General features: G+C 47.1%; 2 protein-coding genes across 3 annotated transcripts in view; one reads left to right on the top strand and one right to left on the bottom strand.

The window, feature by feature from the left end:
* Positions 1-17,278, top strand: part of MON1B (MON1 vesicular trafficking associated B) — a 19,114-nt gene extending 1,836 nt beyond the window's left edge. For both annotated transcript variants that reach the window (XM_083161310.1, XM_083161309.1), the window contains exons 2-6: positions 6,861-6,944; positions 11,992-12,873; positions 14,639-15,437; positions 16,465-16,612; positions 16,842-17,278. In XM_083161310.1, the coding sequence (XP_083017436.1) occupies positions 6,884-6,944; positions 11,992-12,873; positions 14,639-15,437; positions 16,465-16,612; positions 16,842-17,069 (2,118 nt within the window). In that variant the 5' untranslated portion in view covers positions 6,861-6,883 and the 3' untranslated portion in view covers positions 17,070-17,278. The remainder of the gene's footprint in view (positions 1-6,860; positions 6,945-11,991; positions 12,874-14,638; positions 15,438-16,464; positions 16,613-16,841) is intronic.
* On the bottom strand, positions 17,262-21,960 carry LOC146036802 (uncharacterized). The gene is made up of 7 exons (XM_083160678.1): positions 21,892-21,960; positions 20,609-20,825; positions 19,544-19,644; positions 19,203-19,356; positions 18,295-18,387; positions 18,079-18,188; positions 17,262-17,449 (listed from the first exon to the last, which is right to left on the bottom strand). Exons 1-7 carry the CDS (start codon positions 21,958-21,960, stop codon positions 17,369-17,371), a joined length of 825 nt encoding a protein of 274 aa, XP_083016804.1. The 3' UTR covers positions 17,262-17,368.

Below are 21,960 nucleotides of genomic sequence, written 5' to 3'. Positions count from 1 at the left end.
ACTCCGCTCACTCCTGTCTGATATTAGAGTCATGGGTTTGGGCATAATCTGCCTTGTGTCGTCCCTATTCGGTAGTACTCAGCCAAGCCTCTAAACATGAAAAGAGGTTTCTATCATTTTCTTTGATGCAATATAGAAAACGAGAGACTAAATTTTACTGGTTACTATAAGCAATATTACTTTTTATTTTAAGAAGCTTTAGCCCAGAAGGCTTGGTGAGATGGGCCAGTCACCAAGTTGGGTCACTCTTTAGCCTATTACCTGGCAACTGGTGACATCACCAAGTCGTGAGACTAATCGGTGATGTCAGAATTAGTGATTTGATAGTTATAATGCCCAGATGCACTCTCCGAAAATGCATTTCTCTTTCAATGGTCCTGGTGACACAGCTCAACACTGGGATGTAGGAGGGTCCGAAGGAGCCAGGCACCTATCCTAAAGCTTTAGAGGGTAGGCTCCTCCCCTACTGCATCCCTGGACTCTTCAGTTCGTGTTAGGTGCCCACTGGAGTGGGTGCTATTCTAAAGGGCTGCAGGAGCAGCCGAAGAATTAGAGTAGTTAGGGGATTTTTATTATTTTATTAACTATTACCCTAGCTAGGTAGGCACAGTGTGAGGATTTTCATAGTGAATCCTCACACTGCTAGCGCAGCAGGAGCTGACAGAAGCGCGTCCTGTCAGCTATCTGTGCACAGGGTAGACGCTGTCTGGTCTCCCTGTGCTGCGCTCATAGCCTCTTTTAAGAGGCTGCCTGGGCTCCGGAGCTGCCTGAAACCGGCTCCACAGTTAGGTGGGGATCATGGGGGACAGGCGCTCCGTGATGGCGGCGGCCATTTTATGCGGAGCTTACACGCTGAGCTCCTGACTGAGAGGACAGCAGCGCTGTGACAGGCATGTTCCAAGTGGTCCCCATTTGAGGGGGAGACACTGGAACAAGGAAATCCTACCTAAGGAGCGGCTAGCTGGGGGTGGTTGGCGCCAAAAGGTCACGGACCCCGCAGCAGCAGGGACTTTGGTCTCTTCCTTCACTCTGACTTTGGCGCCTTTCAGAACGCTTGCAGCGGAGCTGAGCTGGCGAATTGATCCTGGCAGAGTGACTTGGATTTCCTGGGCATCGCTTCCCCGCAGAGAAACCTACAGACAGCTAAGTGACTGGGTGCATTGACTTTGTATAAGCGCTTGTACAATTGTTTGCACTGTGTATACTGATAGATATACAATTATCACTTGCATCATGTCTGAGCATCAGGCTGTGGTTTTGGGGGAGGGAGCCCTTAATGCACTGAGCGCGTGCAATGTTTGCACACAAAAGTTTGTCCCTGAGCAGATGGCCAAGGGGGGCTTATGTATTACTTGCGCTGATGTGAGACCCATGGGCAGCGATCCCCATAGGGCAGAGCATATGGAACCTGCGTGGGCCAGGGCCCTAGGCAGGTCAGTAAACGCTTTGGTGCAGCTTTTGGACAGGCAGAGTGATGGGCTGGTAGAATCACAGAGACCTATGCCATCATCTCAGCAGTCGTCTGGCTCCTTGCCTCTTACCCAGGCAGATCCTGCACTGATTCAGGTGATGCAGGATACTGCAAAAGGGATTAACAGGTTCAGTGAAATGCTGGACAAAATGGATGATGTGGCAGGGACCCCTAGAAGGTCTTATGCTTTAACTACTGTGGTAGATGAAGAGGAAGGAGAGTATACTGACATCCCCTGGGATCAGGGTGATGATTTGGAAGAGAACTCTGCTGCTGGTATAGAGGATCTCATTGTAGCTGTGAAGCAGGCTTTAAAGCTGACTGTGGAGGATAAGACTCCTGTTAAGGGTGTTTTTAAGCGACAGCGGAAGGAGGCTGTTACTTTTCCTTCAGATGAGGGGTTACAGGAATTATTAGAAGGAGCTTGGAAAACTCCTGATAAGAGGCTTCAGATGCCTAAGCGATTCCTTAGTCTGTACCCCATGCCAGAGTCTCATGCGGAGCTCTGGGAAAAGGTCCCAGTGGTGGATGCTTCAGTGGCACGTTTGTCCAAGGCTACTGTATTACCAGTACAGGGCGGTGCAGCTTTCAAAGATTCTGTGGATAAAAAGCTGGAGGGAAACCTCAAAGCTATCTTTGAAGGGGTGGGGTTTACCTTACGGCCCCTTATTGCTTCAGCCTGGGTCTCTAAGGCCATGATAGAGTGGGCTGGTGAATTATGCACCGTGCTGCAGGTTGACCCTGGTGCATTACTGCTTGCAGAAAAGATTAAGGCAGCAGCAGAATATGCAGTGGAAGCAGAGGAGGAAGCTATTAAAATGGCTACCAGAGTGTCCACAGTCTCCATTAATGCCAGGAGAGTGCTTTGGCTTAAAGCCTGGGAAGCAGACAATGAGTCCAAGAAGGCTCTGGAAACATTAGCCTTCAAAGGAAAGGTACTCTTTGGTACCGAGCTAGAGGAGATTATAAAACAGGCCACGGGCGGCAAAAGTACATTCCTGCCGGCCTCCTCAGCAAAGCAGATGTCAAGATTTTCTGCTTTTAAGCCGTCCTTTCGGCCCTCCCCTAGAGGTGGTGCGTCCTTTCGAGGACAGTCTTTCAGGGGAAGGTTTCAGTCCTCTAGAGGCAAGACACAGAAGTCAAAATTTGGCTCTTTTCACAAGAAGCCAGCCACAAAAGGAGAGGATAAACCCTCTGCATGACTGTCAGGGGCTTCGCCCGACAGTGACAAAAGTGGGGGGGCGTCTCACACTCTTCAGGGACGCTTGGACTGCTTTAGGCCAGGATGCCTGGGTGTTAGATATTATAACACAGGGTTACAAAATCCCTTACAGAGGGCCGCCTCCGAAGAGGTTCATCCCCACATCCTTACCAAAGGAGGCACGGCTTCGTACAGCTCTTGTGAGAGCAGCTCACTCCCTTTTGGAGAAAGGGGTGGTTACACCAGTCCCCAGGGCAGAGTGGAAGAAAGGCTTTTACTCCACGCTGTTCCTGGTGCCCAAACCAGACGGGTCTTTCAGACCAATACTAAATTTGAAATCCCTAAATGTTCATTTATGGGTAGACCATTTCAAAATGGAGTCCCTACGGTCAGTACTCCTGAGTCTGGACCAGGGAGAATTTTTGGCGTCCATGGATGTCCAGGACGCATATTTGCACGTTCCTATACACCCGGAGCATCAGACCTTATTGAGGTTTGCCATAGGAGACCTGCATTTACAATTCCGGGCGTTACCCTTTGGGCTAGCAACCGCGCCAAGGGTATTCACAAAGATAATGTCAGTAATGGCGGCGGTGCTGAGGCTCAGGGGAATCACAGTCATACCCTATTTGGACGATCTCCTGTTCAAAGCAGAGTCAGCAGTCATGCTGCAGAGTCACTTGGCAGAGGCCATCAGTTTTTTGCAGGCTCACGGCTGGATTTTAAATTTGCAAAAATCTCAGTTGGTACCGTCGCAAAGGCTCCAATTCCTGGGAGTCATACTAGACACCCATCTTCATCGGGTATTCCTCACGGAGGTAAAGGCCAGGGATCTGGTCACCCTAGTCCAGGAGATTCTCAGGGCTCAGAGCATTTCAGTATGGAGGTGCCTCAAGCTCCTGGGGAAGATGGTGGCGTCATTCGAGACGCTTCAATTTGCCAGGTTCCACTCTCGGAGGTTCCAATGGAACATCTTGTCAGCCTGGTCAGGAAACACTTTGACCATGAAATCCGAGATGATAGTGCTGTCTTCAGACACCCGAGAATCCTTGAAGTGGTGGACAGAAATAGATTCCCTTCAGTGGGGTCGGTCATTACAGACCTGGGACTGGTTGATAGTAACTACCGACGCCAGTCTCAGGGGCTGGGGGGCAGTAGTCCTGGATCTCAGGCTTCAGGGCCTGTGGACGGCAGAGGAATCAGCGTTACCAATCAACATCTTGGAGCTGAGAGCTGTCTGGAAAGTGATTTCCTTGGCGGGAGACAGGTTACAGAACCTCCCTTTGAGGATTCAGACCGACAATGCCACAGCTGTGGCGTATCTGAATCACCAGGGAGGTACACGCAGCAGATTGGCCATGTGGGAGGTGTCCAGAATCTTCCTATGGGCGGAACAGAATGTTCCAGCTGTATCGGCTATATTCATCCCGGGGATAGAGAATATAGAAGCCGACTTCCTGAGCAGGGAGGAGCTCAAGGAAGGGGAATGGAGCTTACACCCTCAGGTGTTTCACCAAATCACTTCGAGGTGGGGAACTCCGGATGTGGACCTGATGGCATCCAGGATCAACCGTCAAGTGCCCAGGTTCTATGCCAGAACAAGGGATCCACTAGCGGAGGCAGTGGATGCCATGACTATTCACTGGCAGGGAGATCTCCTTTATGCATTCCCACCTGTACCAATGTTACCGAGACTTCTGAAGAAAATACAAGGGCAGAAGGTTCCAGTGATCTTAGTGGCCCCAGATTGGCCAAGGAGATCCTGGTACTCGAGGCTTCAGAGGTTGTCTGTGGACTCATGGCGTCTACCTCTGAGACCAGACCTTCTAAGACAAGGCCCATTCAATCACCTGGATTCAGATCGATTGATTTTGACGGCCTGGCTATTGAAACCATCATTTTAAAAAGAAAAGGGTTTTCTGACGCAGTAGTACAGACGATGATAAAGGCCAGAAAAGCTGTATCTTCGGCAAATTATTATAGAGTCTGGAAGACTTACATTCGATGGTGTGAGAGAAGAAAGGCTCATACATCTCATTTTAAGCTATCAAGAATGATGGAATTCTTACAAGATGGTTTTTCATCGGGCCTAAGCCTTCAGTCACTGAAGGTGCAGATCTCGGCCTTGTCCATCTATTTCCAGAAAAAGATAGCCATTTTGCCGGAAATTCAAACTTTTTTACAAGGAGTATCCAGGTTGAAGCCTCCATACAAGCAACCAGTAGCACCTTGGGATCTATCACTGGTTTTGGAATGCCTTCAAAAGGGCACCTTTTGAACCTTTAAGGTCGGCTGACTTTAAGTTTCTTACGTGGAAGCTAGTGTTTTTGTTAGCAGTAGCATCTGCTAAAAGAGTTTCAGAGTTGGGAGCTTTATCATGTAAATCTCCCTTCTTAATTTTTCATGATGACAGGGCTGTTTTAAGAACAGTGCCTCAGTTTTTACCGAAGGTGGTATCTACCTTCCATTTAAATCAGGAGATTGTTCTACCTGTGTTTCAACCCCCAGAGGGTTCTAAGAAAAGGGACAAATTGAGAACTTTGGATGTTGTGCGTGCCTTACGCATATATGTGGACAGAGTGAAGAGTGTCAGGAAGACTGACACATTGTTGGTATTGTATGACGTACACAAAATTGGTTGGCCTGCATCTAAGCAGACTATTGCTAGGTGGTTGCGGTCTATGATAGCCTTTGCTTACACCAAAGTGGGTAGACCAGTACCGGCCAAAATAAATGCGCATACCACCAGGTCAGTTGCCACCTCTTGGGCGGTTCGACATGGGGCCACAGCAGAGCAGGTTTGCAGAGCTGCCACTTGGTCATCTGTTCACACATTTGCCAAATTCTATAGATTCCATGAGTTCGCGTCGGAGGACGCATCATTCGGGCGAGCAGTGCTGAGAGCTGCAGACCTGAGCGTACCCTCCCAAAGGACCGGCTCTGGAACGTCCCAGTGTTGAGCTGTGTCACCAGGACCATTGAAAGAGAAAAAGGGATTTTTGTAAGAACTTACCGTTCGAATCCCTTTCTCTGATATGGTCCTGGTGACACAGCGATCCCTCCCTTACGCTCAGTAAGTATGCCAGAATTTCATGATGTTCATGTTAAAATGGTTAAAAGTTAACAGTTTCTGTTATAAAATGTGCAGATAATGTGCAGGTGTTTGTACTGAGTTAATGTATTCCAGTGGCTTTGAAAGTTGAACTGAAGAGTCCAGGGATGCAGTAGGGGAGGAGCCTACCCTCTAAAGCTTTAGGATAGGTGCCTGGCTCCTTCGGACCCTCCTACATCCCAGTGTTGAGCTGTGTCACCAGGACCATATCAGAGAAAGGGATTCGAACGGTAAGTTCTTACAAAAATCCCTTTTTCATGAATAATGCCAATGGCTCCAGAATGCAAATGAGATGTAGGCGGGGACTGTACATGTTATTAAAGACACATATGCAAACGTTTACTTTGGCATCCTACATCTATATTCATTGCTCGGTCCCTGCCTGGCTCTTGAGTTAGTGTATCATTCTAGCACCCTGCGTTTTTCAAAATACTTCTAGCACAGTTTAGTCTGTATCTCTCTGCTGAAATACAGATCTGACTGTGCTAGAAGCACCACAGCAGAGCGTGACACCCCAGGCAGGAAAGAGGAAGTGCAGGGTGTTAGAATGAAGACGAGTAGGTGCAGGAACTGATCACCGAGCAAGTTGGAATCTGCGTTGGTTATTGAGGCCGGTGATTCCAGAGTTGTCTAGTGCTGTGTTCTCACTGCGAGTGAGAAAGACGCGGCTTTTACCAGGCATTAAAATGCCGGGGACTGACGCGCTGGATCCCCGTTCTCACTGCAAAGCAAATTCCCGGGTGAAGAAGTTCTACCTGGGAATTTGCCTTTAAACACGGGTTTTTCTGCAGTGTGAACGGGTCAACCCGTGTCTGCATATCCGGATCTCAGACACGGGTAAAAAGAAGGGTTTTACCCGTGTATGAAAACCTGATATGCAACCCGTTCACACTGCCAAAAATCCTGTGTTAAAAGGAAAATTCCCGGGTCTACATGCTAGACCCATGAATTTGGCTGCATTGAGAACGGGGTATTAGACTATCCTGGGACTTTCTTCTATGGGATTATAAGATTGCTAAAGCCATTATCTGCCACTGATATTTATTGAACATGTTTTTATCTGTTTATACGATTAGAGGCTGGTGGAGATGTAGGGGTGATGGCGGAGGAGTCGGAATCACCTGATCTTCATCACAGGGGAGACGAGCAGTTGGACCAAGGTAATGGATGGGAGACTAATGACTTCAGAGCGTGGGCTGGGGCAGGTATTAAGGTGCCCATACATGTCCCGATGCGGGCGGTGCGATCTGTGCTTTGAGGTGCGCGCTCCTGCGGCACCTCATCGCACAGTACAAAAAGTATGTGCTTTACATACTTTTTGTACTTGCTTTTTATCGCATCGCATTGCATGCACAAGGCATGCAATGCGATGCGTGCTATTTAAGCTCAAAACGCACGCCCACATCGGGACGTGTATGGACACCTTTGGGCTGGTTTCACACACTCCGGCTCCTGCCGGACGGTGAAATCCTGCACGGCCAGGGAGCCGTGCCGCACACAGTAGTTGTGAATGGACACTATTGTGTCCATTCACACGGGATGGCTACGGCCCGGCCGCACGGTTGCAGCCGGATCCCACCACTGGAAGGGACGGCTGCCGGGCTGTGGCCATCCCCTCCATGATAAACTAGTGTGTGCGGCACAGCTCCCTGGCCGTGCGGGTTTTCGCCGTCAGGCAGGAGCCAGAGTGTGTGAAACCAGCCTCAGACGGGTTTTCCTGTTTGGGGGAGGTATTGGGATTTGCTCTCCCCCAGATTATGACATTATTGGGAGGCACTTACCTGAGGCCCCAAATTGGCCAGATTGGGTAGATGTGTCGTCATTAGGTTGACCACTGAAGGTCGACACATGAAAAAGTGGAAAAAACAGATGGATGGTGTAGACACCTAGGCGCTCCCCTTTGGTTTTAACTGTTTAATTCTGGGGCGTTTGGGATACACCCTAAGGTATAGACCAGGCAGATCTCGTGTATAGCGCCTCGTCACTCTACAAACAAAATTGCATCAACACCTGAAAACGGTTGACATGGTATTAGGTTGACATTGCAAAGATCGACAGTCAAAAGTCCGACATGGGTTTTTCACTGACACTGCCGCCTCCCTACAGTGTGAACAGGACCCAGGTCACCCTTTTACACTGTCCAGCATGACCCTTCTTTTAAACAGGGCCAGACTGCTGGGGTGCTGGAGCGCGCGATATGCACAATATATCCTTAATGATATCGTAATTCTGTATATTGCTAACGGCATATTGTATAGTGCGTAATCACATGGACTCCCGAATTAGTGTACCGCGTCCATTGCTCGCCTGCTTCGGGCAAGATGCCTTGCATCCCTATCGCGGTACACAGCACACTTTACTAGTTTCATTTGGAGTTCTAGTGTTTGATTTTTTTTTTTGGTACTTATGTAGTATCTAGTCGTCCGATTTAGGGATCGCATCGCATGCGACCAAATCGTATGCGATGCGATGGTCAAGATTTTTCCATAGGATTCAATGTTAAAATGGTCTGAGTCCATTTTAACATAGAATTCAATGGGAAAAAGGGGTCCTTTTCCTTTCCCCACTATCCAAGTGGGCATGGAGTTGGATATAAACCTGTGGCGAGCGTAGCGAGGCGAGCGGACACAGAATACTTTTTAAGAAATATGCGTCCCCTCGCGGGGCTCGCTTCGCTCGCCACGCTTCGGGCTCGGTGGCTCGCTGCGCTCGCCACGCTATATAAAATCAACTCTATGCCCACTTGGATAGTGGGGAAATGAACATCACCTTCTTAACATTGAATCCTATGCAAAATCGCATCGAATCGCATCTGATTGTATGCCTTAAGGTAAGGCATACAATCACAAAATCGGACGCCCAGATACTACATAAGTACCTTTTTTTTTTTTTTATTAATTTTTTTGAAACTCCTATCAACCATTTCCATGTCCACCTGCTGACCTGCGCTACACACTGTCGGTCTATCGACTGGATACCATATTGAGTGGGGGATGCGGTCATTTGGTCTACAGCATGATGGTCGACAGGTCGTTACTTCGACATGTCATTAGTTCGACAATGTCTATGTCGACAGCCAAAAGGTCGACATGGGTTTTTTTTCAATGTTTTTTTTTAGCCGACATGTGCCGACAGGCGGTATTTCATGCCCTACCATCCACTAGGGCGTAGTGGGAGAATAAAATAGTGTGGATACAAAGAGCTGATGGTAGGGAAGAGGGATGGGTAAGACAAACGTGGTGGGATAGGAGAGAAGAGGAAAAAAGAGAAAAGGAACTTAAAAGGTAAAAAAAAAAAATTGAAATAGAAAATAAAAATAAAATAAAAATTAAAAAAATATAAATAAACAATAATATAAAAAAAATAATAATAATAAAAAAAAATTGCAATAGTATGTTTACACTCTCTTTTTTAGAGTAGTTTGAGTTGGCCTGGACCGGGTTGGAGCAATGTTTTTTGGGAGTCTATTAGTCCGTTTGTGGGTGCAGCAGCACTGGGGGAGAGCGTTACACTAACTGTCCCTTACTTGCTAGGATGGTGTAGTGGTAAGCGGTCCTGTTCTGCCGCTGTGATACACTCGTGGCTCTCCTCGCGAGTGTATCACAGCGGCAGAACAGGACCGCTTACCACTACACCATCCTAGCAAGTAAGGGACAGTTAGTGTAACGCTCTCCCCCAGTGCTGCTGCACCCACAAACGGACTAATAGACTCCCAAAAAACATTGCTCCAACCCGGTCCAGGCCAACTAAAACTACTCTAAAAAAGAGAGTGTAAACATACTATTGCAATTTTTTTTTATTATTATTTTTTTTATATTATTGTTTATTTATATTTTTTTAATTTTTATTTTATTTCTTATTTTCTATTTCAATTTTTTTTTTTTTTACCTTTTAAGTTCCTTTTCTCTTTTTTCCTCTTCTCTCCTATCCCACCACGTTTGTCTTACCCACCCCCCTTCCCTACCATCAGCTCTTTGTATCCACACTATTTTATTCTCCCACCACGCCCTAGTGGATGGTAGGGCATGAAATACCGCATGTCGGCTAAAAAAAACATTGAAAAAACCCGGTCAAGGCCAACTCAAACTACTCTAAAAAAGAGAGTGTAAACATACTATTGCAATTTTTTTTTTTATTATTGTTTATTTATATTTTCTATTTCAATTTTTAATTTTTTTTATTTATCTTTTTTAAGTTCCTTTTTTCTTTTTTTCCTCTTCTCTCCTATCCCACCACATTTGTCTTTCCGACCCCCCTTCCCTACCATTAGCGCTTTGTATCCATGCTTCTCAAAATCTTTTTATTCAACAGAGCAGCTCCACACAAATCTCAGGCGCAACGAGCAAACTTTTATATGTTTGAATAAAATAGTGTGCCAAGCGTAGCGAGGCACCATGCCCGATGCATAGTGAGCGAATGCGGTGCACTTGAAACTGTGTCCATGTCGACTATGTTGACATTCAGGTAAAAAAACTGTGAAAACCCCATGTCGACCTTTTGACTGTCGACCTAGACATTGTCGAATTAACGACCCGTCAAACTAATGACCTTTCGACCTTTTCCCATGTCGACCTAATGGTGTCGACCTAATAACTGTCGACCATCATGCTGTAGACCAAATTATCCCAGCCCATTGAGTGGTCAGTCAAATCGTTGTACTGAACATTGAGACCAAAATATGAAGTAGAGAAATATCAGGTTGTCCGATTGTCTTTGGCAGGTGTTGGGTCACTGCTGACCTGGAAGTAGGAGACAACCTCTTAGATCAGGGATGGGGAGCCTTCTGCCCTCCAGCTGTTGTTGAACTACACATCCCAGCATGCCCTGCAACAGTTTTAGCATGGCAAAATAGCAAAGCTGTAGCAGGGCATGCTGGGATATGTAGTTCAACAACAGCTGGAGTGCCGAAGGTTCTCCATCCCTGTCTTAGATAGAGAACATTCCTCGTGTGTAGTCAGATGCAATCATTTGTTCATAGAACAACTGGCTAGCACTGTATGTGTAACTTCTCTAGGCTGTGGTGCCTTGTAAGAGAGTTAGTTTCCAATTTGTGTGTAATACCGGGTGATAGCGCGCTGCACTGCCACAAGTGGCTTTTTCACCAATACGATGCACTTTTTGCTAGAGACTTCTGCCCGCTGTATCTATTACACTCCGCTGTCCACTTCATAAAGGATGTTGGGAAATTTAATTTTAATTATTATGTACTGTATCGGTCTCTGTGCAACTTCTCCAAAAAGTATAATATGACGCAACATTTAGCCAATATCAGAAAGCCGTTGTCTGACCACGAACGCTCCCGTTAGTGCGCTATAATGTTACGGAGTAATCGGTGGTATCTGCAGCATTAACTTATCTCGGGTCAGTCCGCAGTACAGTAGTATGTAATTACAGTTCTTCTATGTAGTTACACTTGCTGGAACAGAGAGACAAGGGTCTGCTCAGAATATATTACGTTCTACTACAAGGAGGAGGAACCTTCAGCCCTCCAGCTGTTCTTGAACTGCACATCCCAGCATGCCCTGCTACAGCTTTGCTATTTGTCCATGCTAAAACTTTCAGGGCATGCTGGGATGTGTAGTTCAACAACAGCTGGAGAGCCGAAGTTTCCCCATCCCTGTTACAGTATAATTAGAGGTGGCGTCCAGTTTGTGGCCTGCTCATGGAGGCACGAGGTGATTCTTCACATCGTAAATTTGCTAGTTCCTGTTGAGATGATTAGCGGCATTCAGGTTAATATTGGTTCAGCAGTACAATATGGCTGCCTCTACTGCATACGGTTGTGGTGCAATAACTCTCCAGTGAAGATAGTCGATAGGTCGACATGCGATAAAATAGACAGGGTCGAAAGATCAAACCTAACCTTGACGAGGGCAGACATTTGTACTAATTTGGCTTAGATATGGGCAGAAATTACACAAAAAAATCAGTGGGGAAAAAAAAAAACATTTTGGGCCTACTACTGACCATCTATCTTTTTACTGTAGCTTTATCAACCGGATACGGCATATAGGCAATAGATACATTGTAACACCATCTGCTATTTCCCAATTGAAGGGAACAGCGCCCCTGGTGGCAAGATTATATGGTAGTTACTTATGCCCAAGTAACGGTATGCTGTTATGTATAATGGTATGTTCCAACTATCTATACTCCGGAGTACAGGTACACACTGGTGACAATGGGTTTATTTTTGTTTCTTCACAGGTCTTCAAGCAAGTCCACCCAGTGCTGGTTATCCACCCATAATGACATCTGCTCTTGACGTCTCTCCAACACAAGAGGTCACACCGATTCGGGAAAACAAGTCCGGGAGTAGTTCCCAGGAACCTGTAGACTCTATTGGAGCTGCTGATAAGGCACAGACAGCAAATGTTCTTGACCAAAGCACTTTGGAGGAGTTGAAGGACTTAAAGGAGGTCCCCATTGAGGTCACATCAGATGGGGCTTCACAGATGGACCACATGGTGGTCACTGCAGATGGTGTCTCCATACAGGGTAGGCTTGATATGGTTGAAGGCTCGGGCCAGGATGATTCATTGGGGCATATAGAGCTGGAAACTGGTGGGGCTGTGTCCGATGACCACTTGTTACCAAGATCTTTGCAAGTTGATTCAGATGGAAATTTGGAGACAAACCACAAGGAGGTGACGGTAGATCATGACTTTAGGCAGGCTCCTGAGGAGCTTCCTGTAGATAGTTCTGCCAGTGTTACCAAACAGGATCTTACTGACCCCGATCCCGGGGCTGCAGCTGCAGGATGTGACAATGACGTCAAGGAACTCACTGACTCCGCCTCTACGGATAATACATTTGAGGATTCCGGAGATTTTAACAGCATCTCCTCCGTTGTTGGAGGAGTGACTACTGAGGTATCCCCTCCAGCGACCCCTGTCCAGCGGGACGAGGACGTCACAGCGGAGAGCTGGCGCACCAAACGCAAGCACGTATTTGTCCTGAGCGAGGCCGGGAAGCCCATTTACTCCCGTTATGGCAATGAGGAGGCCTTGTCTTCTACCATGGGTGTAATGATGGCGCTGGTCAGTTTCGTCCAGAGCGGCAATAACTGTATCCGTTCCATCCAATCAGGTATGTGACAAACCTTTCCCAGAAATGTACCCTAAGATGTTTCTGGTGCATCGATCGAGTTCTCTTCAATAGTTCCACCACCACTCCTGGGATTTTGTTTCACCTGGGGCAAAATCCCTGAAAGCAACCCTGAGCAAGAACGGGACTGTGGCAGCTGAGTGCCCCCAGATTTCATTGAACCTGTGTGTTTTCGGGAGAAAATTATAGAAATCCGCATCGGGGAAAAAATCTGGGCTAATTCCATACCGCCTATAGAATTTGCAATGGGTTTACAGATGTATGTGTCCTTGCGTTTGCGATCACGAAAACAGGGTAGCTATCTTGGATATTTTTTTTTTCAGTACCTCGACAGATTCCTGAATAAAATCCCTAATAAGTGCGGCACCTAGTCGGATAGCTGCGGTCAACTAGCCTGATGTAAATTTCTGCGGGCAATTGAATTGCCACCTATATCTCCTTATATCCCACACAATCAAAAAATATATATATATATATATATATATATATATATATATATATATATATATATATAATTTTGTATTTGGCATATTTTACCTCACGTAGCATTTTCAAAGCAAATGGCACTATAACACGCACTTTTTTAACTGTTGGTGCTCCCAGTGCAGGGGTTAAGGGGTTTAACATATCTAAGCATGGAGTAAGATTTCTGAGACCCCATTGCACATGCATGCATTACCCAGAGCAAAGGTGCTACTCCCATAATGATGTGTCCTCTGCAGGGATGTCTGGTTTATACCACATGTTTTTTTCTTGCTATGCTGCGACTACAGGTACAACACCATGACTTCTTAAGAAAAAAACTATTTTAAGGAAATACCTGTTGGGGATGCAGTTACAATCCCGGCGGTCGGGATCCCGGCGTTCAGAATCCCGACGCCGGAATCCTGAACCAATGCAGTATACACAAAGATTTAGGAAGGTGAAGCCGATAAGAGAGGTGCTAAATCTGCCTAGCATCAAGCTTTTTTCCCCAACATCCCCATAGGACAGGGAAAAAAACCCACAGTTAACACTCACAATCTTAAAGAGCAAGCTGCACCAACGTATTAAATGGGCAATACACAGATAAACACCTCATGGTGTCATGTTTACTTCAATTCAAAACCTTGTGACATAGTGGGTTATTCTGGTTCACTCCTTCTGGCAAATTCCTTCTCAAATGGACAAAATGTGCACTGCAGGTGGGGCAGATGTAACTGGTGCAGAGAGAGTTAGATTTGGGTGGGGTTTTACTTCAGTGAGTCTATATTACAGTGTAAAAATAAAGCAGTCAGTATTTTCCCTGCACAGAAACAAAATAACTCGCCCAAATCGAACTCTCTCTGCACATTTTACATCTGCCCCCCTGCAGTGCACATGGTTTTGTCCCTTTTAATTTGCCAGAAGTGCAAACGGAGGAAAACTCATTCGATGGTGAGCAATGATTTCTCATCTGTGCAGGCGCTTGCGAGAGAATGTGTAAGGGTACACAGCCATTCGCTGTGTAGTGAGGGGATCTGGTCCGTGAGGGGGCCATGCATTCGGCGGGGCGGCGTTAATCTGCTAGCTAGGCAGCTAATATACGCAGACTAGCGAGCAGGTCTGAATTATCACCCCTGTCTGGTGTGGGATGACTGTGAAAAGATACATTTATCTGTCTGACTGTGTCGCCTAAGGACCGCTGTGATAATCGCGGCTAACCGTGATGTTGTGTCATTGGGGATGCCTGTTGTGAGAACTGATTCTTTGGCTTTTTTTCCCACAGACAAACATAAGGTGGTCTTCCTCCAGCAAGGTCCGCTGGTGCTGGTGTCTGTGTCCCGGGCCCCTCAGTCGGAGGAGCAGTTGAGGCGGGAGCTACAGTACGTTTACTTCCAGATCATTAGCATGCTCACCCAGGCCAGCGTCGCTCGGATATTTGAGCGCAAGAAGAACTACGACCTGCGACGCCTTCTCGCCGGCTCCGAGAAGATCCTGGACAGCCTCTTGGACTTGTTAGACACCGATCCTGGCTTTCTCCTGGGCGCCGTGAGGTGCGTGGCGTTACCCAGCCCACTTCGGGACTCCCTCAGCTCCATGCTCACCAAGGCCATCACTCCAAACTTGGTCTTCTCCATACTGGTGGCAGATCAGCAGCTTGTGACTGTAGTGCAGGAGCGGGCGGTCATCGAGGATTGCCGCCTGGATCCTGCTGACCTCCACCTCCTGCTCAACCTTATCGGGGCCTCCTCTGCCTTCCAGGCAGGTGAGATCTGGACTCCTATCTGCCTCCCTCGGTTTAACCCCGATGGATACTTCTACGCTTATATCTCCTACTTGGACCCCGAGTGCACCGTTTGCTTGGTGCTACTGTCTACAGATAAGGAATCCTTCTATGCTGTATCTGACTGCAAGAGGAAGATCCAGGAGGCCATGGAGGTGCAGAACTCTTTGCAGGCCCTGGCCGTGGCTCTCCGGAGCTGCTCGTACAGCGTCTCTCTCGTGGGGATCCCTGAGCTCCTGCACTTTGTGTACAAACCCCTGGACATCCCTGACACCTACCGACAACTTCCACAATTTACAAGGTATTTAAGTCTGCTGACATACGGCAACCTGAGTTATCAAAATGTTTATATTGATGCCTCAACTGACTTCGGAATGCCGTGGGGGGGGGGTTTCTCTGTTCTATAGGACCCCCATACACTTTTGCGACTTCTCTGAGGGGAGAATTTGCATCCGATCCCATTTCCTGCTGCAGTCCGAGTCGAAGGTCGGATGTGTAGTAGGTCCAATCTCAGACTTGTTAAAACAGAAATTAAACGCATCAATAATAAGAGTATTTAAGCAAACAGTGTAATAAAAGCATAGAACAGACTCTTTTAACAGACTCTGATCCGATGTGCATGTCAAACACCTGCGATTTGGCTACTTTTAACCCATCGGAATCGGGTGAAAAGTGTCCAAATCGCACCTGTATATGGCCAGCTTCTCCCTGTAGCTACAGTTGTAGATCCGGAGTGTCTGAAGGCTGCCTCAGCTCTCCACGTTAGTCTTATGTCCTAGAGATGATGGTGCAGTCTGCTGGTCAGTGTGTCCATTCCCGTTGGGTGCCCGCTCCAAAGAGACACTTGATACTGACTCTGTTGTAATCACCAGGGCAATTAGCAGGAACGTCGGCAAACGCGGTCAGAAGAAAACTGCTATAGGCCTCTGTGTTCGTTTATGCCTGCCATTGGCAAGCTGTAGTGAAGCCAGAAGGTGCGTCACGTATAGCCTAATGATCCAGTCGTGGCCCGCAATTGGCCACCTGTAGATTGAGGTCAGAACCTCTTCAACCGTGTCTGACGCCTTTCTTGAAGCTTTGTTGGTAGAAGGTTCCAATTGGCTGGAGAGGGGGGGGGGGGGGTGGACCACATGATCTCCAGCCTGTTTTTATTGTTGGTAAACAGGAGCAGCATGGAGAGTGACCCATCTGACCCAACTAAGAGGTCCGGTTTGGCCATACGCATAAAAGGGAACATCGATTGTCCATTCCTGCACCCAATCCAGTAAGGGCCATCCACATTTCTGTGAGGACTGTAATAACCCTTTACCTGTGTTCTCCCCCCACAGCCCCGAGCCGGACGGTCCGTACTGCAGCCAGGAGGAGAGGCAGAGACTGTTTGATTTGTACCGATACCTCCACTGCCGCATCCACAGCTCAGTGCGGCCGCTGCGACTCATCTACCACGTGGCTGAAAAAGAGACGCTGCTGGCCTGGGTGATTTATCTTCTGTTTCGAGGGTTCTGGTTGGGTTAAATATTGGGGAGAAAGCCGGTGCACGAATGAGAGACACTGGGCTGCTAAATATTATGGGAGAGATTTACTAAAGCTTCTGCTTCAGTGCTTCCAGCACATGCTGGTCTGTAGCTCAGTACTGATCGGTTTCATGTGGGACAGGCTGTCATACAAGGTATTTTGGGCTCATGGTCTTTGTCTCTTTCCCCAGGTTACCAGCAAGTTTGAGCTGTACACTGCGTTCAGCTCCTTGGTGACCAAAGTGGGCGCCATTAACGTCATAACCAAACTCCTGCGCTGGATCAAGAGGGAGGAAGACCGGCTGTTCATACGCTACCCCCCAAAGTATTCTACCACTCCCCTTCCAGGCAAAGGGGTAAAAGCCAGCCGGACAGATAGGACTGATCCCTCTCAGAACGGCTTTTTCACTGGACTCTAGCGGGAATAGTAGCCGTTCCTGTCGGCACCCCGCACAGTGTTGTCTAACCACTACGTTCTGACGATGCACCTCTGCCCCGAACTTACCGCTCCACAGGAACTTACCGCTCCATTGTCCGTGGACCAGGAGACCATTGCTACGACTTCTAACGCTCTATTCTAGTGTTCCCTCTGTGTATAGTCCAGAATAAAAGTGCTCCAGACAAAACCTTTTATTTTCTGTTTAATTACCATTATAGAGGACTTTTTCAGTCCATAGAATGACGTCATATACAAGTCGATAAGAGGTTGCCGTGAATATCACAACATAGCGGCCAGGTCTTCTCTGTAATTTATCATCAGGTCAAAGAGACGTCCCACAGTCGCCTCGCTCACCTTCACCTGCAGGCAGAGAAAAAGCATTAGAGAGATGCCAGGTCACCTGAACACTGCACACTGCACAAATGGGGCGGAGGTAATATAGCGGTCATGTGACATTACTATACATGTATACCTGAATATCGCTATGCGTGCAAGTGGGAAATCGCGCACATAGCAACTGGATGAATCATTACAGGTCTGTATAGGTTATTGGGTATCTGGATGGCTTATGTCTGTGTAAACAAGCAATAGGTCAACACCATAATGCTGACGTGGCAACGGTTGACAGGTGAAAAGATCAACATGAGTTTTTCACACTTCTGGGGCATTTTCATGATTTACCGTCCACTTGAACTCCGGTTGGGAGCTGTAAAGCTCAAAACGCGGCGAGCTATGCGTGAGGACGCGCTACACTAAATGGGGGGTCCGCGTGCTTAGGCCTCGACAGGGACACCCAAAAATATTAGAAAAACTCCTGCCTGTGCTTTTCACCTGACACCAGATGCCGGAAGATTCTTGTGCGGAATGGCCGCCTCCACCAGACAATGGGTGCTCTTTATAGCACCTTGGCTGACACATGAATATAATGTAAGTCCAGTCTTGGATGTCCCGGTTCTCTGTTATGGCCGCCTAGTAGAATGGCTGGTTACCTGCCATGTTCTCAGCACCACCTCTGCTGGGTTCCTCTCCTTTTCCTGCCACAGGTCAATATGATGACGGGGGATGTTTATCTCCTGAGCGAGCAGCCGCCAATCATGTCCTGTAGAAGAAACCACATCATACATAGCAGGGGGGAGGGGCATCTATCTCTCCATTTGGTGACCTTGCTAAAAGGTCACAGGAAGCAGTATGGTGGCACCTCCTACCTTCAGGGTGAGAAATGCTGAGCGCTGTTGTCAATGGCACCCACAGAGAAGGAACGATGTCTTTTATCAGATGCTCTTCCGGTAACACTGGACCTGTAAACCCAGATGGAAACAATGAGATCGAAACACGTGGCACCGTACGGACCACTGGGGCTTTCCTGATAGGGCATGGGTTTGTTTAGAGCAAGCATGTCCAAACTATGGCCCTCCAGCTGTTGTGAAACTACAAGTCCCATCATGCCATGCCACAGTTTTGCTATTAGGGAATGCTAAAATGGTTGCAAAGCATGCTGGGATATGTAGTTTCACAACAGCTGGAGGTCCATAGTTTGGACATGCCTGGTTTAGAGCCAACTCCTTGCCTTCCATGTTTGAGGCAGCCATTTTGTAGTCGGAATCCATCTTCATTATTTGGGAACCAATTGTTTTACTAGGAAATTATGACATCACTGAGGTAATTTGTGCCGTACAAGCGGCAACCGTTCTTCTAGAACCAACCGGCTCCATTCATTAGGATGATTGGTATAGGCCAGAGGTTCCCGAACACCGCCATGACAGTCCAGGTTTTAAGAATGTCCATGCTTGAGCACAAGTGAATTATAGTACCTCAGTCAATTTAATTTAACCATCTGGACTCTAATGGAGTTTGGGAAACTCTGGTATAGGCCACAAAATGGCTGCCTCCCCTGTTTGACTTTATTTTAGGGTTCTGCTTCAGTTAGGGTTATACTGAAGTTCACTCTATTTCATTTAGAAGGACTATGAACCTTTTATTCATGTTGTTTGAGGCTGCTTTATATTGTTTATATTTCTTTATCTTCCATTTTGTGGGTGTTTTAAGTGGTACCACCCGTCTGAAGCAGAGAATGCAGGGGGCTAGAAGTCACAGTGGTCAGAATGATTCTCACCCAGCCAGCAGAGGGCCTCTTTCTGTTGGTGCATGGCTTGTACCACATCCCCTCTGCCCACACTCTTCAGCTTCTGTGTGAGTGTCCGCAGATAAGCACCTGGCTGCCTCTGGAAGGCCAGTAGGTAGTCCCTGACACGCACAGGGCGGGAGGTCTGTGGGAGATAGGTGGATATGTTCGAGTAATTGCAGAGACTCTAGCCGAGCCATACAGGTGATAGCTTTACAGAGAGAATAATGTGCACAAGGATACCAGGGTGATATACTGACAATGTGCATTCAAGTATTAATAGGTGTGAATGAGACTCATGAGAGCAGATGCTGAGGACTGAGACTGCTTACTGCCAGGGGTCCAACCAGCGGTACTAGGACCCTCTCTTCCTCAGGGCTAAAATCAGGGAGACTGCCAAAGGCCGCAAGAACATCTTGGGACCACTGGAAACCTGTAAGCAGAATATGATATATGTATGGTGGTCATAAATCCCTACAGCAAAGTAACACGGAAACATTGCATGGAAATCTTCCCCAATTCTGTATTTTCCCATTGAAGTGAGTATTGCTCCACATAAAAATGTCTGCCACAGGAAGTGCCCAGGTGCTGCCATGACAACAGTTAAAACTTGGCCTGGGCTACAAATTGTCTGCCTCCACTGTACACCGCCATAGGGCAAACATTAATAGCATTAGAATTCTTCATCCTTATCACAAGGTGGAATTACCCCCTTCAAATGGGGATGCGGTCATTTGGTCTACTGCATTATGGTCGACAGTCATTAGGTCGAATCCATTAGGTCGACGTGCTAAAAGGTCGACATGACTCTAGGTCGACATGGGAAAAGGTCGACCTGATTCTAGTTCGAAAGGTCATTAGTTCGACAGGTCATTAGTTCGACATTGTCTATGTCGACATTCACAAGGTCGACATGGAGTTTTTCACTGTTTTTTGAGCCAACATGTGCCGACAGGCGGTATTTCATGCCCTACCATCCACTAGGGCGTGGTGGGAGAATAAAATAGTGTGCCGAGCGTAGCGAGGCACCGTGCCCAACGCATAGCGAGCGCAGCGAGCGATGCGAGGGGATGCAGTGCACTTTAAACTGTGTCCATGTCGACTGTGTTGACATTCAGGTAAAAAAACAGTGAAAAACCCCATGTCGACCTTGTGATTGTCGACATAGACAATGTCGAACTAATGACCTTGTCGAACTAATGACCTGTCGAACTAATTAATGACCTTTCGACCTAGAATCATGTCGCCCTTTTCCCATGTCGACCTAGAGTCATGTCGACCTTTTAGCATGTCGACCTAATGGATTCGACCTAATGACTTTCGACCATAATGCAATAGACCAAATGATCCCAACCCCTTCAAATGTTATTTCATCCATTTCAAGCAATGAGTCCTACCTGGTCCAGAGGGTGGGACAGAGACCGAAATTTGCAAATCTCTATGAGAAAACATTCCTACATCTGAATAACTTTCCACAGAACGCAGTGTGTTGTAGGATGTATCATAGTTGAATGTTTTGCCCGGTTGCGTTTCATCATCTTCTACTGGGCCCCTTCTCTCTGTAACTGAAGACCCCTTTTGGTTAGTACATGGAGAGATGACAGAAGGGCTCTTCTAAAAGGCATCTGAAAATGATTTGAGTATGTTCAAACCTCCCTCTGATACCACAATTACAGGACTAAACCTAGGAAGCAAGTTCTTCTCAACCTTCGGCTCATCTACGTCCCATGTTTGTTTTCTTTTGTCCCATTGCCCGTTCTTTGAGCTATTCCCCTGCCTCGATTATAATTTTTCATGAAAAGGACAAGGGCATCTCCAGGTAGGATCTAGACTGTGACAATTGTTTTACAACCATTTCCAATCCATACTTGGCCTTCAGTCTCATCCTACACTTTCATGGGACATTTCTTTCATCCTCCATTCTCCACTTTGGTGGAGAAAGACATTTCCAGTCGCTCTCTAACTAATGTAATAAGCTTCACACGCACAAAGTGGTTATGGCCGCGACTTATTGTCCATCTTATCAGCGTCCACGTGCCATTTACTGCAGTGCAATGATGCAGAACGCAGACATGTGCCTCTGTCCGCCCTACCTCCTCTTTCACTGGCCATAGATCACATTATACCACATTGTAGAGCTCACAGTTCTCATCATACAACATTTTAGTACCTCATTTCAAATTATTCTTCACTGTAGTACCCGCAGATTTCATTATGCCACATTGTAGTGCCCCCAGTTCACATTATGCCACATTGTAGTCCCCCAGTTCTTATTATGCCACATTGTAGTATCTTCATTTCAAATTATGCCTCACTATAGTGCCCCTAATTCCATTATGCCACATTGTTGACCCCAGTTCTTATTATGCCACATTGTAGTACCTTCATTTCAAACCATGCCACATGGTAATGACTCTAGTTCACATTATGCCATATTGTAGTGCCCCCAGTTCACATTATCCCACATTGAGGTGCCCCCAATTTACAGTATTCCACATTCTAGTGTCCATAGTTAAGCCATGTTGTAGTGCACCCAGTTCACTTTATGCCACATTGTAGCACCCCACATTCTCCACACAATGCCTTTAGTTCACCTTATGCAACAAAATGTCCCCAGTTCTCATAATGCAACGGTGCCTCCATTTCACATTATTCATTCCCACATGCCACCGTTACCCACCTCGAGGATCTCCACTAGCCCGCTGTACTCAGAATATGTTTGGTGAGCTCCTGCTTGCAGTAGCCTCAT

The sequence above is a fragment of the Crinia signifera genome, chromosome 9 (genome assembly GCF_055691185.1).
Source record: "Crinia signifera chromosome 9, ASM5569118v1, whole genome shotgun sequence".
Lineage (NCBI taxonomy): Eukaryota > Metazoa > Chordata > Amphibia > Anura > Myobatrachidae > Crinia > Crinia signifera.
Note: the sequence above shows the minus strand (reverse complement) of the source record. Positions and strands in the feature narration are given on the sequence as shown.

What these genes read in the sequence shown, in the direction of transcription:
- LOC146036802 (XM_083160678.1), bottom strand. Translation starts at nt 21,960, where the DNA reads ATGAGGCTACTGCAAGCAGGAGCTCACCAAACATATTCTGAGTACAGC. An exon ending in CGCTGGTTGGACCCCTGGCA is followed by an intron (nt 19,357 to 19,543) that starts GTAAGCAGTCTC and finishes TATCTCCCACAG; the next exon opens with ACCTCCCGCCCTGTGCGTGT. An exon ending in CAGCATTTCTCACCCTGAAG is followed by an intron (nt 18,189 to 18,294) that starts GTAGGAGGTGCC and finishes TTTCTTCTACAG; the next exon opens with GACATGATTGGCGGCTGCTC.